Below are 13,789 nucleotides of genomic sequence, written 5' to 3' on the forward strand. Positions count from 1 at the left end.
AACAACATCTAATATTTATAGAAAGCCAAAACATTGATACTACATATTCATTTCAAAAGCATTTTACATCATATGAAATATTATCAATATCTTCAAAATGATAAACCCAGTTTAATCAGCACTCATGAAACTGCACACAGTTCAGAGAAGGGTTTATCTTTCCTCTTTTGGAGAGAAGAATATATGTAAAGTAAAGCTAAAATGAATGATCAAGTCTCTTTCGTTTGCAAAAGAAAAAATCGATTCATGTGTCATTGTGCTTCTAGTCATTGATTGTACATTTATGTAATCCAAAAGTAATTTAACTATGTTAAGTCTGAAACATTTTTTTATTTCACGTTCATCCTGGAGCAAGCAACAAGGGAAATTGTATACAGAAGCTTGACAATAAATCTGCGGTATTGAGGAAGTTTTGGTTTATTGGTTGAAAAAATTTAAAACAATTTTTATTATAAACTCCACATTCATGGATGGTTCAATCATTATTAACACAGCATTACTGCTGAAATATGGAGTGTTGAAAGAAATAATCATTCACAACATCAGCAAAAATCCTAGAGGTATGAAGTGCATAGGCTTTTTATAACTAGGAACTATCTGTGAGGTTGCTCACCTATATGCTGTTTTATATCACTGCTGATAGATGCATATACGGCTCATAAGTATTTCGTGAGCTAATTCAAGGTTCTTGTATACCTCCATAAACCAATCTATTGATTTATATGTTTTATATTTTTCTACATGCTATAGGAAATTCAAATTATCAATTCTGTAAAATTGTATGTATTGCAGTAATCAAAAGTCAACGCCATGAACATTTGAGGATCATTTATGTCTTTTTATTCTATCAAGCAACATGCAAACTTTTTATTAACCCCAGAAAGGCTTCTTGTGGTGTTCCTTGATGTGCACCGTCACTGGAACTGGCTTCTCGACGTAAACGGGCTGCTTCACGTACACGGGGTAAGGCTTATCAACATGAACTGCGTATGGCTTCGGGACCTCGACGTACTCCTTCTTGTAGACTGGAACCTCGACTGGAACCTTCACTTCCACGGGGTAAGGACGGTCAACGTGGACTGGGACCTTCTTCTCGACGTACACTGGAACCTTCTTCTCGACGACGACCGGGACCTTCTTGACAACCTCCACGGGATACGGGACCTTCACTTCGACCGGGACATGCTTCTCGACCTCCACTGGGTATGGTACTGGCACCTTCTTGGTGATCACCTGCTTCACCTCCTTCTCAACGTGGTCATTGCCGTAGTATCCGTGAGATTGATGATGATCATATCCATACGTCTCGTAGGACTCCTCCTGCGTGGATCCCAGTTCCCACAAACCGCGCTTGTCCTTCTTAGACTCGTCGACTGCCGCCGCGCTGGCAATAGCCAGGGCCATGGTGAAAACAACGAACGCCTGGAAAAGCATGTGCTGCTATTGAAACTCCGGTCGATCTCGTTAATAGTTAAAGCTTTTCGTTACCTTCATGTCTGCCTACTTCTTGAATGTACTGCACGACTGAGGATCCTCAACTGAATGATGATCTACGGCCGAAGACGACGTTTTATATCGCCAGTTCAACTTCATACAAAATTGTTATTATTCTCTTTTGTTTCTCTTTGACGTATGCAGTTACATGTGAGGCAACACGAAAAATCATTGTTGCATGATGTGAAACAGTATTGCGGTTTTAATTATAAAATTTTGTAAAAAAAAATACGTTCAATGATTAGTCTACTGCAACTGCTAAACCCGATCGCCTGATTCATCTCGAATTTATTTTTTTCATACTTATTATTAGTACGATGTGCTAATATGCTTTATCTATCTAAATATTCATTCTTTTGAGTATTTTCAGTCATCGATATGTTAAAAAACGACATGCTCATCTGGTTGTTAAATAAACAAAAAAGAACTATATAATAAACAAGAACAACAAATACAACAAATTAATATTATTGATTTTATATTTTATTTGGTTCATTGCTTTACTATGTTTTAAATCTCATTCCTTGAAATTAATTCTTTATCAATACTTTTGTATCTGAATACGGTTAATTTAGTATGTTCCAAGAATGAGAACGTACATTATGTCCATTATGTCCTTTTTATGTCCAGTTCTAAAGACCGTAAATTGATAGTTCGCTATGTGTGTTGCACGATAGAATGTTTCAATTACAGATTAAGATGGTAAAGTTGAATATACACACCTATAATGCAAATTATAATAGAAAATCAAATTCTTAATTTTCATAAATTATTTTTTGATTTTAGGTCGTCTAACATGTTTCTATTTTCGTCATCTCCGATAGTTTAACACATATTAGCCTGTCTTAAAGTCGTTTGTTATCATTTTATTATGGTTTTTAAATTGTTCTCTATTAAGTTTTCCTATATGCACATACCCATCAGATAAAATGCATGAAAAACATATGCTTTTTATATTCTTTAAAAGCAATATAACTAAGGAAACTTTTTCAAATGTACAAAAACAAATGAACACGTCAAAAATTGCTTTCAACAGATAAAGTGCTATTTATTTGGCATCATTCGTGTCGAAATTACTGATGTATCAGTAAAACATTTCAGCCCCAGTACGGCTTCTTGTGGTGTTCCTTGATGTGGACCGTCACTGGAACTGGCTTCTCGACGTAGACGGGCTGCTTCACGTACACGGGGTAGGGCTTATCAACATGAACTGCGTATGGCTTCGGGACCTCGACGTATTCCTTCTTGTAGACTGGAACCTCGACTGGAACCTTCACTTCCACCGGGTACGGACGGTCAACGTGGACTGGGACCTTCTTCTCGACGTACACTGGGACTTTCTTCTCGACGACGACCGGGACCTTCTTGACAACCTCCACGGGATACGGGACCTTCACTTCGACCGGGACATGCTTCTCGACCTCCACTGGGTATGGTACTGGCACCTTCTTGGTGATCACCTGCTTCACTTCCTTCTGAACGTGATCCGAATAGCCCAGCTCGTAGCCGTCGTATCCGTGGGTTTCGTAAGATTCCTCAAACAGTCCGCGCTTTTCCTTCTTGGATTCGTCGACTGCCGCCGCGCTGGCAATAGCCAGGGCCATGGTGAATACGATGAACGCCTGTAAAGAGTACGACAATCACTTTAGATAATAAAAAAAACTATCGAACTAATAATGTTTTACTACCTTCATGTTTGCCTTTCCGCTATTAAGCGCTTGTATCTGCCGACTACTGTCTACTAGGACGACCGCTCGTAATCGAATGATACTTTTCAAACAGACGCACGCAGCTTATATAGTGCGTCGCAGTAGTTCACTTCCCGTCCCCACAAAAAGGATAGGTTTGGTAAGTTGTTCAAATCTCAAGGCACATATTTTCAGTTTTTATTGCTTCTTACTTCCTCTGCAATGAAGCAACTGATGAAGCAAAGAATCGACCAACCGTGAACACGTGAGCCTTGGCATCAAACTAGTGGCTGTCACTTTTAAACTAAAGTACAGGTAGTGAAATAATACAATTTGACTGTTTCAATTTTTTAAATATATGCCATACTTATCAAATAGGAAATCCACTAGTTACTGCCGTGATATGTTTCAAATCATTGGCTTAATTAAAAATACCATCAGGTTTTAAAGATCCGAACATTCACATATTTATTTATACATATTATGTTTGCTATTTATATTTGGTATGTTAGTATTTATAAACGTTCATTTGAACTATATAATTTAAATTTGTTTAGAGTTATTCATGCGCAGTTCTATATTGCCTTTAAGTTGTACTGGCAGGAGTATCACTGACCTATCGTATCAAATTTGTTTTTGATTCAGAGACTGCAAATATGATCTTATTTGATCTAGTCTACAATTCGTTTTAAACTAATCCCCAAATCACTTATATATTATGTATTAATAATAATAATAACAAAATACTAATAGTTGACCAGATTATCTGCGCACGGTTTTGGGTAAAAACATATCTTTTTTGATTTTCTAAATATTGAAATTTCTCTTTAAGATATCTGATTGAATAATAGGCAGTACCTGAATGAAAGACAATAATTCAAATCAATCTGTTTGTTCAACTTATGCAAAGATTAATGACCCAACGGAAAATATCAGTTTTTAAATCATTCTGCTGTTAAAAGCTTTCCTAATGCCCAACAGTGCTTAATAAAACCGTAGTTGGTTAAGCATTGACACATTCATGTTTTAAGAGAAAAAATATCATAAATGCTGTAAAGGTGTAAAACTCATATGAAGGGTTATGAAAGGCTATAATCGCTTAATGAGCAACAGCCTTGCAATAATGTATTGTACATAAGCAACAGATCACTACATTAGTACTGCAATAGATGGTCATAGCTTATATCTCTTTAATATGCATATTATATGAAGTGCGCCTATGTATGTTCCTCTAAGACACTTTCGAGTTTTGAAACTTTCAAAGACAAGCTTATTTGATGGTTAACCAAAATTAGAATTATATTTTTCATTTTATTTTCGATCCATTCGACTTCGATCGATGTATCGTAATGTGTATATGTATGATAGAAAGTTTGAAACTTGATCATATCTCTGAAAGCTTATGTTATGATTTTTCCTTTTAATTTAGCGCAAAATAATTTTACTAAAACTGAGGAATGGCTTTTTACTGTAACTTTTATTCAGGACCATAACCAACAGATGATAACCACCATCGACCAATCCGAGTACACACAAGACCTATCAACCCCAGAATGGTTTCTTGTGGTGTTCCTTGATGTGGACGGTGACGGGAACCTGTTTCTCGACGTAGACGGGCTGCTTCACATACACTGGATAAGGCTTCTCAACATGAACTGCGTACGGCTTCGGGACCTCGACGTATTCCTTCTTGTAGACTGGCACCTCGACTGGAACCTTCACTTCCACTGGGTACGGACGGTCAACGTGGACTGGGACCTTCTTCTCGATGTACACTGGGACCTTCTTCTCGACGACGACCGGCACCTCCTTTTCCACCTTCACTGGGTACGGGACCTTCACAGGCACCGGTACGTGCTTCTCGACCTCCACTGGGTACGGAACCGGGACTTTCTTGGTGATGACCTCTTTCTTGGTGTATCCATAGTTGAGTGGTTGATGATGGAAGTCGTGAGCTTCGAAAGAATCATGTCCTGACTCCAGCTCCCACAGTCCGCGCTTCTCCTTCTTAGAATCGTCGACTGCCGCCGCGCTGGCAAGGGCCAGGGCCATAGAAAACACAACGAACGCCTGCAAAACTGTTAGTATCCACCTCGGACACAAGTGCTACTTCACACTTACCTTCATGTTTGCCTTTTCCAATAATGCTGTTGGTAGATGCCGTATGTGGATAACTGCTCCGTACAACGTCCGTCTGCTGGATGATGTCTTTGTCCGGAGCTACATCAAGCTTTTATAGTTCCCTGATCGAGCGCTTTCTTCCTCCATCATCTTTTGACCCATCGTAACTTTCAAACTTCCAAAAAAGTCGGTACCCCTGATACGCTCTGGTAGCGTAACGCGACGATGCATTGCAGTGCTAGAGGAATAGCACCGATGCTGTATTCGTTACATTCGTCTGCTCTTCTTCACCCCGGCTCTCTGTGACGACGTAACTCTCGCTCATGCCATGCCATGAACATACCGAATATGGTTGGAAACGAAAAATTGCAATGCTATCTTTGCGGCGAAGCGTGTAAAATATGAAAAACTAATGATAATTCCGAAGGTCACTGTTTTGCTAGTCGAGGGTAGTATAAGCAACGCGTAGATGTACGAAAGCTTGCTCTATTCGATCGAGGGCTTACGATAGAGGTTAGAAATATATGTGCTTTTATTGGAAAAAACGGTATTTGGCAATAGAAAATAGAATCAAATGTTCACACCGGTGTGTTGAACATTACAAGAAAGATTGTCACATTATCAAGGTTCAATAGGCTTCATCCCATCGCAGGCCAATGAAGAATTCTGTCTATACGTTGCATTCAAAAGAAATCCAATTAACCTTTTGAAAAATTAATAAGAAGGTTTTCTGGTAAGAATAATAATTCTTTTTCAAGGTCAAGAAACATACATGGAACTGGATAGCTAATTTTCGGAACATAGTTTAAAAGAAAAAAGGCAGTTGGATCAACTAGTAGTGACCCAATCGATCAACCTTAAAAGCTAGTTCATAAATCTGTCTTTTCTTGCGACCGACAAGAATGGTACGATATACCTTCAATATCACCAATCTCTTGAAAACAAAATTTCTAACCGACAGTGAGAAATCCTTTTCAAAATCTTATGTACAAAATTAATGATCTTCAAATGATATGACTAGTTAATATTAATATGGAAATAAATTATAGAAGAAATTGATAAAACAATAAAACATTTGTAATATTCCATGCAAAATTATTGTCATTTATTCGAAACATTTGAACATATCCTTAGTAAGAAATTAACCCCACAGAGGTTTATAATCGTAAGCTTCAGCTTCATAGACCGGAGCCGGGAGACCCTTATGGACGAAGTGCGGCTGCTTCACGTACACCGGGTATGCCTTCTCTACCGGCACCGGGTATGGCTTGGCTACTTCGACCACCTGTTTGTGATAAACGGGAACGTTGACTGGAACCTTCACCGGTACGGGATAGGGACGATCGACATGCACTGGCACTTTCTTCTCGATATACACGGGAACCTTCTTCTCCACGACAACTGGAACCTGCTTTTGCACATGCACTGCTACCGGGACTTTCACCGCCACTGGGACTTGTTTCTCAACAGCTACAGGATACGGGACGGCAACCTTCTTTGTCACCGTGACGTGATTCGTCACAGGTCCGTAGTATTCATTTCCATAGTAGTGATCCTCTCCAGCGTAGTACTGCTCATAGCCGTTGTTGAGCTCGACGACGCCGCGCTTGTCCTTCTTAGTTAGGCGATCAGCATCGTCACACAACGCGATGGTCAGAACGACCGACAGAACAATGAAAACCTATGAGAAGAGATTAAGAGATTCGTTTTAAATTTAATTGATCGTTTGTTGAGAAATGAATACCGTTTACCTTCATATTGCGGTTTGCTCCGGATGTGTATCACACGATCGATAAGACTTAACTGATGGTCCCTATTCGTTGATTTGTTGGCTTTTATACTTTCATGTTCGATGAAGTGAGAATGATATAGAATGCCAATAAATAACAAAAACTAACAAAGCCAAGGCTATATGTCTTGGCACGGAAATGATATTATTGTCTCACAAGTGTGTACTATATTGGTCGTGAAAGTGAAAGGAAGGACAATATCAAATACCGAAGTATAAAAGCCAACCAATTAATGAATAGTGACCATCAGTTAAGTCTTATCGATCGTGTGATACACATCCGGAGCAAACCGTAATATGAAGGTAAACGGTATTCATTTCTCAACAAACGATCAATTAAATTTAAAACGAATCTCTTAATCTCTTCTCATAGGTTTTCATTGTTCTGTCGGTCGTTCTGACCATCGCGTTGTGTGACGATGCTGATCGCCTAACTAAGAAGGACAAGCGCGGCGTCGTCGAGCTCAACAACGGCTATGAGCAGTACTACGCTGGAGAGGATCACTACTATGGAAATGAATACTACGGACCTGTGACGAATCACGTCACGGTGACAAAGAAGGTTGCCGTCCCGTATCCTGTAGCTGTTGAGAAACAAGTCCCAGTGGCGGTGAAAGTCCCGGTAGCAGTGCATGTGCAAAAGCAGGTTCCAGTTGTCGTGGAGAAGAAGGTTCCCGTGTATATCGAGAAGAAGGTGCCAGTGCATGTCGATCGTCCCTATCCCGTACCGGTGAAGGTTCCAGTCAAAGTTCCCGTTTATCACAAACAGGTGGTCGAAGTAGCCAAGCCATACCCGGTGCCGGTAGAGAAGGCATACCCGGTGTACGTGAAGCAGCCGCACTTCGTCCATAAGAGTCTCCAGTCCTCGGTCTACGAGACTGAACCAACATTGTACAGCAGCCCAGTATCGTATGGCTACTAAATTCTTTAGAACCATCTGCTATGATCAACTAAATTTTCCTTTGAATAAATCACATCTAATTTGAATAAAACAAGTGATAAAATAGAAATAATCTTTTATTTCTATTTGTTAACTAATATGATTAACAGTTTTTGAAATTATTCAAATGAATCCGAACAGTTTTATACACAACATAAGACGATTCAACCCTTTAAATGATTCTCGAAAAACTAACTCCACTCGATTTGCGACACAAAACTGAGAATCGCCTTGACAAAGTGCAATCCACTTCAGAACAAAGTATACAAACGTCCAAGAGAAAACAACACAGATAAGTTTTTTATCTGCATTCTGGAAACATTTCATTTCTGCCATTAAATCAATGGCATATTAATTCTCGCCCTTAACAAAAACCCGTCCTGGAGGTGTTAGCAAAGTTCAAGATGAAAAATAGAAAATTGAATTCCTGTTTAGACTACAACGTGTGCCGGACATAAAATTTACAAAACACAACTACGAAGAGATAAGGTATCCATGGTAAACGTATGGCACCCTAAGAGATGTGGCCAAAGCAACGTCTTAATATGCTTCAATGTGTGGAAAATTGCATAATAAAAGAAGGAAGGATTTAAACCGTTTAAAAACAGATAGTTCTAACGACGGATGCAAAGCGGGATGTAATGATTCCTTTAGCAAAAATGGTTCTTATTGTGCCGTTTGCAATCTGCCCAAATTATTTGAACCTATTTTTAATGCTTAACACAATTCTTTTACTGAACAGAATGATCATTACGGTGTGTTAAGCTAGAACTTAACTTCATTCATGTTGAGCTAGAATTGGAAACATAACAAGTTTTTAATTTTAAACCGATTGACTTGATAATGGTATGAAAACATGATAACGTGGAGTTCACATTCCATTAGGCAAAGTATGTGTGATTAAACACGCGGTTCACATTCTTTTTCCTGTTCTCTGCGTACCAAACATGTGAGCTGTAATGTTTGTCTTGATCACCGTCATCGGTCGCGAAGGCGTCATCCGAGTTAGTGCCTGCCGCTGCTTGCTCACGACGATCGCGATCTAGAACTATGGGCCAATTAAGCTCTGTTAAGAAATAAAATTAAATTCAAATTGAACGCCACTCGATCGGTAAATGGGTTCAACGATTAATCTTCCGAAAATCGAAACCATACCAAATCCTGTCGATTAAATGCGTTATTTTTTAATGAATGCGTTCAGAAGTCCCGTAGTGCGCTTGGCGCCAGCGCACGCACCCCTGAGAGCTTTTCTGTCAAACCCCACACGGACCACGACCGGACGATCGGCCACTGAAGGGCCGTTGGTTGTTGGTGTGTGATCGCGATCTTCACTGAGGAGCAACCCAGTGCTTTATCGGAGACATTCCATTGCTACGCATTCGTTTGCATTCCTAATCGAGCGACTGGTTCCGACTGTACATTCTAGTGAGTGGAAAAAAATGAAATGTTTCGATGCTTCTCGTCAGCTGATTCAACGCAGTTTTTAAGTGTTCAAAAGTGGAATTTGCCTTACGACTCGTATTCATGTGTTATCAAACCCAAGCACGCACTGATAGTAAAAAATACGATAATCTAGGGTCTTCATAGGTTGAGCGTGACTGGGTGTGCGTGACAATGTTTCAGGTGTTTACTCGGCGTTGCATAAAAAGTACGGGAATGGGCGGTGAGCTCTAGAACATGTAAGAAATTTTGCATTGTCAGTACAACCATAGCTTTACGTCTAGAAAAGCACGTTCATATTGCTCATCGTTAATAGTGTTCATCAAAGATTTAGTAAGAACGGCGCAAGTTATTTTACTAGCCCACGAGCTATGCCAGAACGGTGAGTAAAAGGCTTTGGTGATGAGATAAGTGTACATACTACTAGCAGTTGTTACACGGTTCCATGTACACATTTTTAAACAGTATGCTGTAAGTCATCATGCGATCACTATTGATAAAATTCATCAGATGGTGTAAGTCATCACCATCATGAGAACTTGCGCAAATCGTGCGTGATTAAACTCAAAATATCGTGTAAATCTAAAACATTACTCATACTACGTTTTGGTACTCAGCAGAATAAAACATGTGTTTAATGCAAACTGTATAAAAAAAACCTTTTATCAGGTGACCGTGATGTGATTTTGATAAAACTTTCACGAAAATCAATCTTGTCACTTGCTAGCAACAATGTATGAATATTGTTGCACCATCTTTCGTTTATCAAGATTATAGATGAAACGCTTCTTAATTAACCATTGTGTGAGCTGACTGATAATATTGTTACTCTTCCGAATGGTGAATGATTACACCACTGTTGCGATATAGTTGTTTATTGCATTTCGATCATATATTTTTAACCAACTTTTCTGTCATGTTACTATGCACCAGCGAAGCATTCCAATATCGCATTCCTTTTACAAATCGAATCCTTGCAGACACAGGTGTAACGCTCGGGTCAATACACCAAGTTTAGGTTAAAGAAATTAAGCATGTTTTCGTTTTGTATGCTATTGAAATTTGTCATCTGATAACGAAACAAAATTCTCTTTTGCACTCCTCTGGCGTGGTTGCCTGCAGCGGTTCGCTATCAGTAGCATTTTTTCCATAACGCTCTCACACATGAATGTCATCGTTATCGGGTTTCGGAGAGTGTGGCCCACAAGAAGGCAAGTAGTGAACCGCAAAGAGTCTATGGTGACGATAACGAGCGTCTCAGAGGACGAAAGCCCTAAGTAACATAGGGTCGGGCGCATGCGCCGCAGTCTAGCATTGGTTCTGGGCCGGAACGATCATCATTCCGAATCGGCGACGTTGGCTCATGTGTGTAAAGGATCACTTGACTGACGGTCAACCTTCGGTGCTATATATAACCAGCTCGCACTCGACTGCTCGAGATGGCTCTGTGGAAAAAGCTGAGGCCCACTGCATGGCAGTTTTTGGCAGTTTTGCTCACAATAACCCAACTAACCGGGATACGAGCGTCTGCAGTAAGTTTGTAGGCTATGTTCTGCAATGACTGCAACCAGATGCTGCTCTCTTGAGTCAGCCCCTAATCCTTTGCTATTCTTATCGATATACAGCACGTCGATCGTGAATACTACATGGAGGAAGAAAACTATGGAGATGAGGTGCTATATGCACGCTCAACACCTGAAAGTACCGACTACATTGTATCCGTAGTAGAATTCCATCCTGAATCGATGAATATGCCCATCGAACAACGCACAAAGATCCACCTCGATGAGTACAGCCACCTCATACGATCTCATGAAGCAAGGGTAAGTTAAGTTGATGGCGGGCAAAATAGTACCTAATTTCACTCAGCACGTGTAAGTCTTTGTTACGAAGTTCTATCTTAATCCGGCCTAGACCTAACCAATGTTTGCTCGACTGATGAGCTCCAGTTCTGTCGTTATCAGCAACATCGTACATTTGTTTTCCCAGCATTTGTGAGTCCAGCTGCTCATATAATGAAACTGAAGAAGATTTTTCCTATGGATTGCATAGTAAATTTCTCTATTTCTTTAGCTAATTGATAGAATGTTAAACATCGCTGCTATTTTTTTTTTCAACTCAATTTCCAGTTAGCAGATATCATCGTATTCCCGGAGTTGACTCTAAATTCGCTTTCCGATACGGTGTTCGTACCGGAACCAAACCAGCACATCGCGCCATGCGATGATCATGGTACTATCCTGGTGGCACTCTCATGCCTCGCTCGTGAGGTCCAGAAGTACCTTGTGATTAATCTGTCCGAGCAGTTTTACCTGCAAAGCCAGGCAGAAACTGTGCGATACAACACCAATGTCGTCTTTGATCGAAACGGAACGGTCATAGCACGGTATCGAAAATTCAACCTATTCAAGGAACCGGGCACCAGCGTGACAGCAACACCGGAGCTCATTAGCTTTGAAACAGACTTCGGCGTGCGGTTCGGTGTGTTCACCTGCTTTGACATTTTGTTCGCAGCACCTACACTTGAGCTAATTAAACAAGGACTCCGAGATTTCGTGTTTCCCGCCTTTTGGACGTCGGAACCTCCCTTCCTCACGTCGACGCAAATCTTCGAGAGCTGGGCATACGCCACCAATGCCAACCTTATTACCTCTGGTACAAACTACGGACCATCCGGGGCCACCGGTACAGGTGTGTTCAACGGGCGCAATGGAGCCCTATTGACACACTATACTGGCCAGCCAACACGTGCTCTCTACACAGTAAAGGTGCCCAAGTCCGGTACGAAAGATGTTAATAGTAGATATCACTCGGATACGAGCGACGTGCTCGAAGTTCCGATGGTCGAAACGAGCGGACATAGGCTTCCCGGGTACGAATTGGAGAACGTCCGCATGGGTCGGGACTTTCTGGAGCAATTCACCACGATCCAACTGAACCCGGTCCGGCAACATGATCTCATCAGCCAGATCATCTGCAATGGAATGTTTTGCTGTGATTTCACCGTTAGCCTAATGATGGATACGACGCTCCAACCGACGCACTACTATCGCCTTGCCGTGTTCGATGGCGTGCGCACGTTTCAAGGTTTTGCAGATGCCCACGTGTCTATCTGCGGCGTTATTGTCTGTGCGAACCAAAGCATCACGAGTTGTGGGCTGTTGCTACCTAAAAATTCCGGATACATGCAGTTTAGTGCAATCTCCATATCGGGACAGTTCATTGCCAACGGGACACTAGCGATGCCCAACACGCTTGACATGCGTATGTACTCGTACGACACCAGTTACTACACATTTACGTCCCAAATCAAGTATGGATACTTTTAATCACCTAATCAACGTTGGAATACCAATTAATGCTATCCTTCCCATTTCAGCCACACTTCCAACATACAGCTCGTAAATATGAACCTGACCTCGCCGGTAAGCGATATGCAAACATTCGGCATTTACGCATTCAATCATAAAAACATTGAGTTCTACAATCCCATCGACGCTCCTGAGGAAAACTCTCCGAAACCTGATCCAAACGAAGACGATCAAGGTGGTGCAAGTGGATTATGTTCGCCATGTTTCGTATTCATAATCGGGTGGATCACGCTGGCATCTTGGCGATTCGTTGCATGCAATCGGCTCGTTTCTCATTAACACGCGTGGATTTAGTGTACACGCTGTGCAGTATTTCCGCCCAAGACTACAACTTACAACGGCATTTAACTGACGGTATCAAGTCGTGCCATCGCAATCCTTAGTCATTAGTATGTAGGACGATTCAGCATTACCTCACGATGGATGGCAGAAGAATTACAAAATGTCGTACAAGAGAGTGTTTTATAGTCTTGAGTGAAAACAGAAATGTGTCTTAATTGTTCAATCAAAAGTTGTGATCCTAGGTATAAGTTTTAAACTCATTCGACACAATTCATGTACGCGACGATCTTGTTTTAATACAAACTGCAGTGTGAGAGCGCTGTCGGCGTTAGTAACAAGCTGTTTAGAAACTCCCAAAGCTGCGATTCGTAAAAATAATCTGTGCTTGTTTAAACGTAATACAAAAGCAATAAATGTACCAACTAATATATTATCTCATGTAAATGATTAAAAAAGAATTAGAAAGGATTTATTCAAAAAGGATTCGATTATCATTAGTGTTCTATGTAAGATACAGCTTTAAATAAAATATATCATATGCCATATAGTAAGATTTGGCACATCCTATAATACATTAAAAATCGAAAGAAACGATAATTCGTTTATTTATTTACATGAGGTTTTTTTCAAACCACTTTCGTATGATTTTATCTGCCACAAAAAT

The 13,789-nt window shown here is 40.5% G+C and overlaps 5 protein-coding genes and 1 pseudogene across 5 annotated transcripts; 2 read left to right on the forward strand and 4 right to left on the reverse strand.

Annotated features, from left to right (window-relative positions):
* Positions 1-857: 857 nt before the first annotated feature.
* LOC128731075 (mantle protein-like) lies at positions 858-1,534 on the reverse strand. The gene is made up of 2 exons (XM_053824170.1): positions 1,489-1,534; positions 858-1,422 (listed from the first exon to the last, which is right to left on the reverse strand). Exons 1-2 carry the CDS (start codon positions 1,492-1,494, stop codon positions 871-873), a joined length of 558 nt encoding a protein of 185 aa, XP_053680145.1. The 5' UTR covers positions 1,495-1,534; the 3' UTR covers positions 858-870.
* A 1,057-nt stretch (positions 1,535-2,591) lies between these two features.
* Positions 2,592-4,205, reverse strand: LOC128730218 (uncharacterized). Its single transcript, XM_053823250.1, has 3 exons — positions 4,177-4,205; positions 3,183-3,264; positions 2,592-3,116 (listed from the first exon to the last, which is right to left on the reverse strand). The coding sequence occupies exons 1-3, from the start codon at positions 4,203-4,205 to the stop codon at positions 2,592-2,594; spliced, it is 636 nt and encodes a 211-aa protein (XP_053679225.1).
* Positions 4,206-4,724: 519 nt separating this feature from the next.
* On the reverse strand, positions 4,725-5,534 carry LOC128730219 (uncharacterized; annotated as a pseudogene).
* A 910-nt stretch (positions 5,535-6,444) lies between these two features.
* LOC128730220 (deleted in azoospermia protein 2-like) lies at positions 6,445-7,060 on the reverse strand. Its single transcript, XM_053823252.1, has 2 exons — positions 7,055-7,060; positions 6,445-6,984 (listed from the first exon to the last, which is right to left on the reverse strand). The coding sequence occupies exons 1-2, from the start codon at positions 7,058-7,060 to the stop codon at positions 6,445-6,447; spliced, it is 546 nt and encodes a 181-aa protein (XP_053679227.1).
* Positions 7,061-7,389: 329 nt separating this feature from the next.
* On the forward strand, positions 7,390-8,014 carry LOC128730222 (mantle protein-like). Its single transcript, XM_053823255.1, has 2 exons — positions 7,390-7,395; positions 7,466-8,014. The coding sequence occupies exons 1-2, from the start codon at positions 7,390-7,392 to the stop codon at positions 8,012-8,014; spliced, it is 555 nt and encodes a 184-aa protein (XP_053679230.1).
* A 2,897-nt stretch (positions 8,015-10,911) lies between these two features.
* Positions 10,912-13,226, forward strand: LOC128730223 (vanin-like protein 2). The gene is made up of 5 exons (XM_053823256.1): positions 10,912-11,004; positions 11,098-11,295; positions 11,602-12,785; positions 12,852-13,036; positions 13,138-13,226. The coding sequence occupies exons 1-5, from the start codon at positions 10,912-10,914 to the stop codon at positions 13,224-13,226; spliced, it is 1,749 nt and encodes a 582-aa protein (XP_053679231.1).
* The last annotated feature ends 563 nt before the right edge of the window (positions 13,227-13,789 follow it).

This window comes from Anopheles nili, chromosome 2 (genome assembly GCF_943737925.1).
Source record: "Anopheles nili chromosome 2, idAnoNiliSN_F5_01, whole genome shotgun sequence".
In the NCBI taxonomy this organism is placed as follows: domain Eukaryota; kingdom Metazoa; phylum Arthropoda; class Insecta; order Diptera; family Culicidae; genus Anopheles; species Anopheles nili.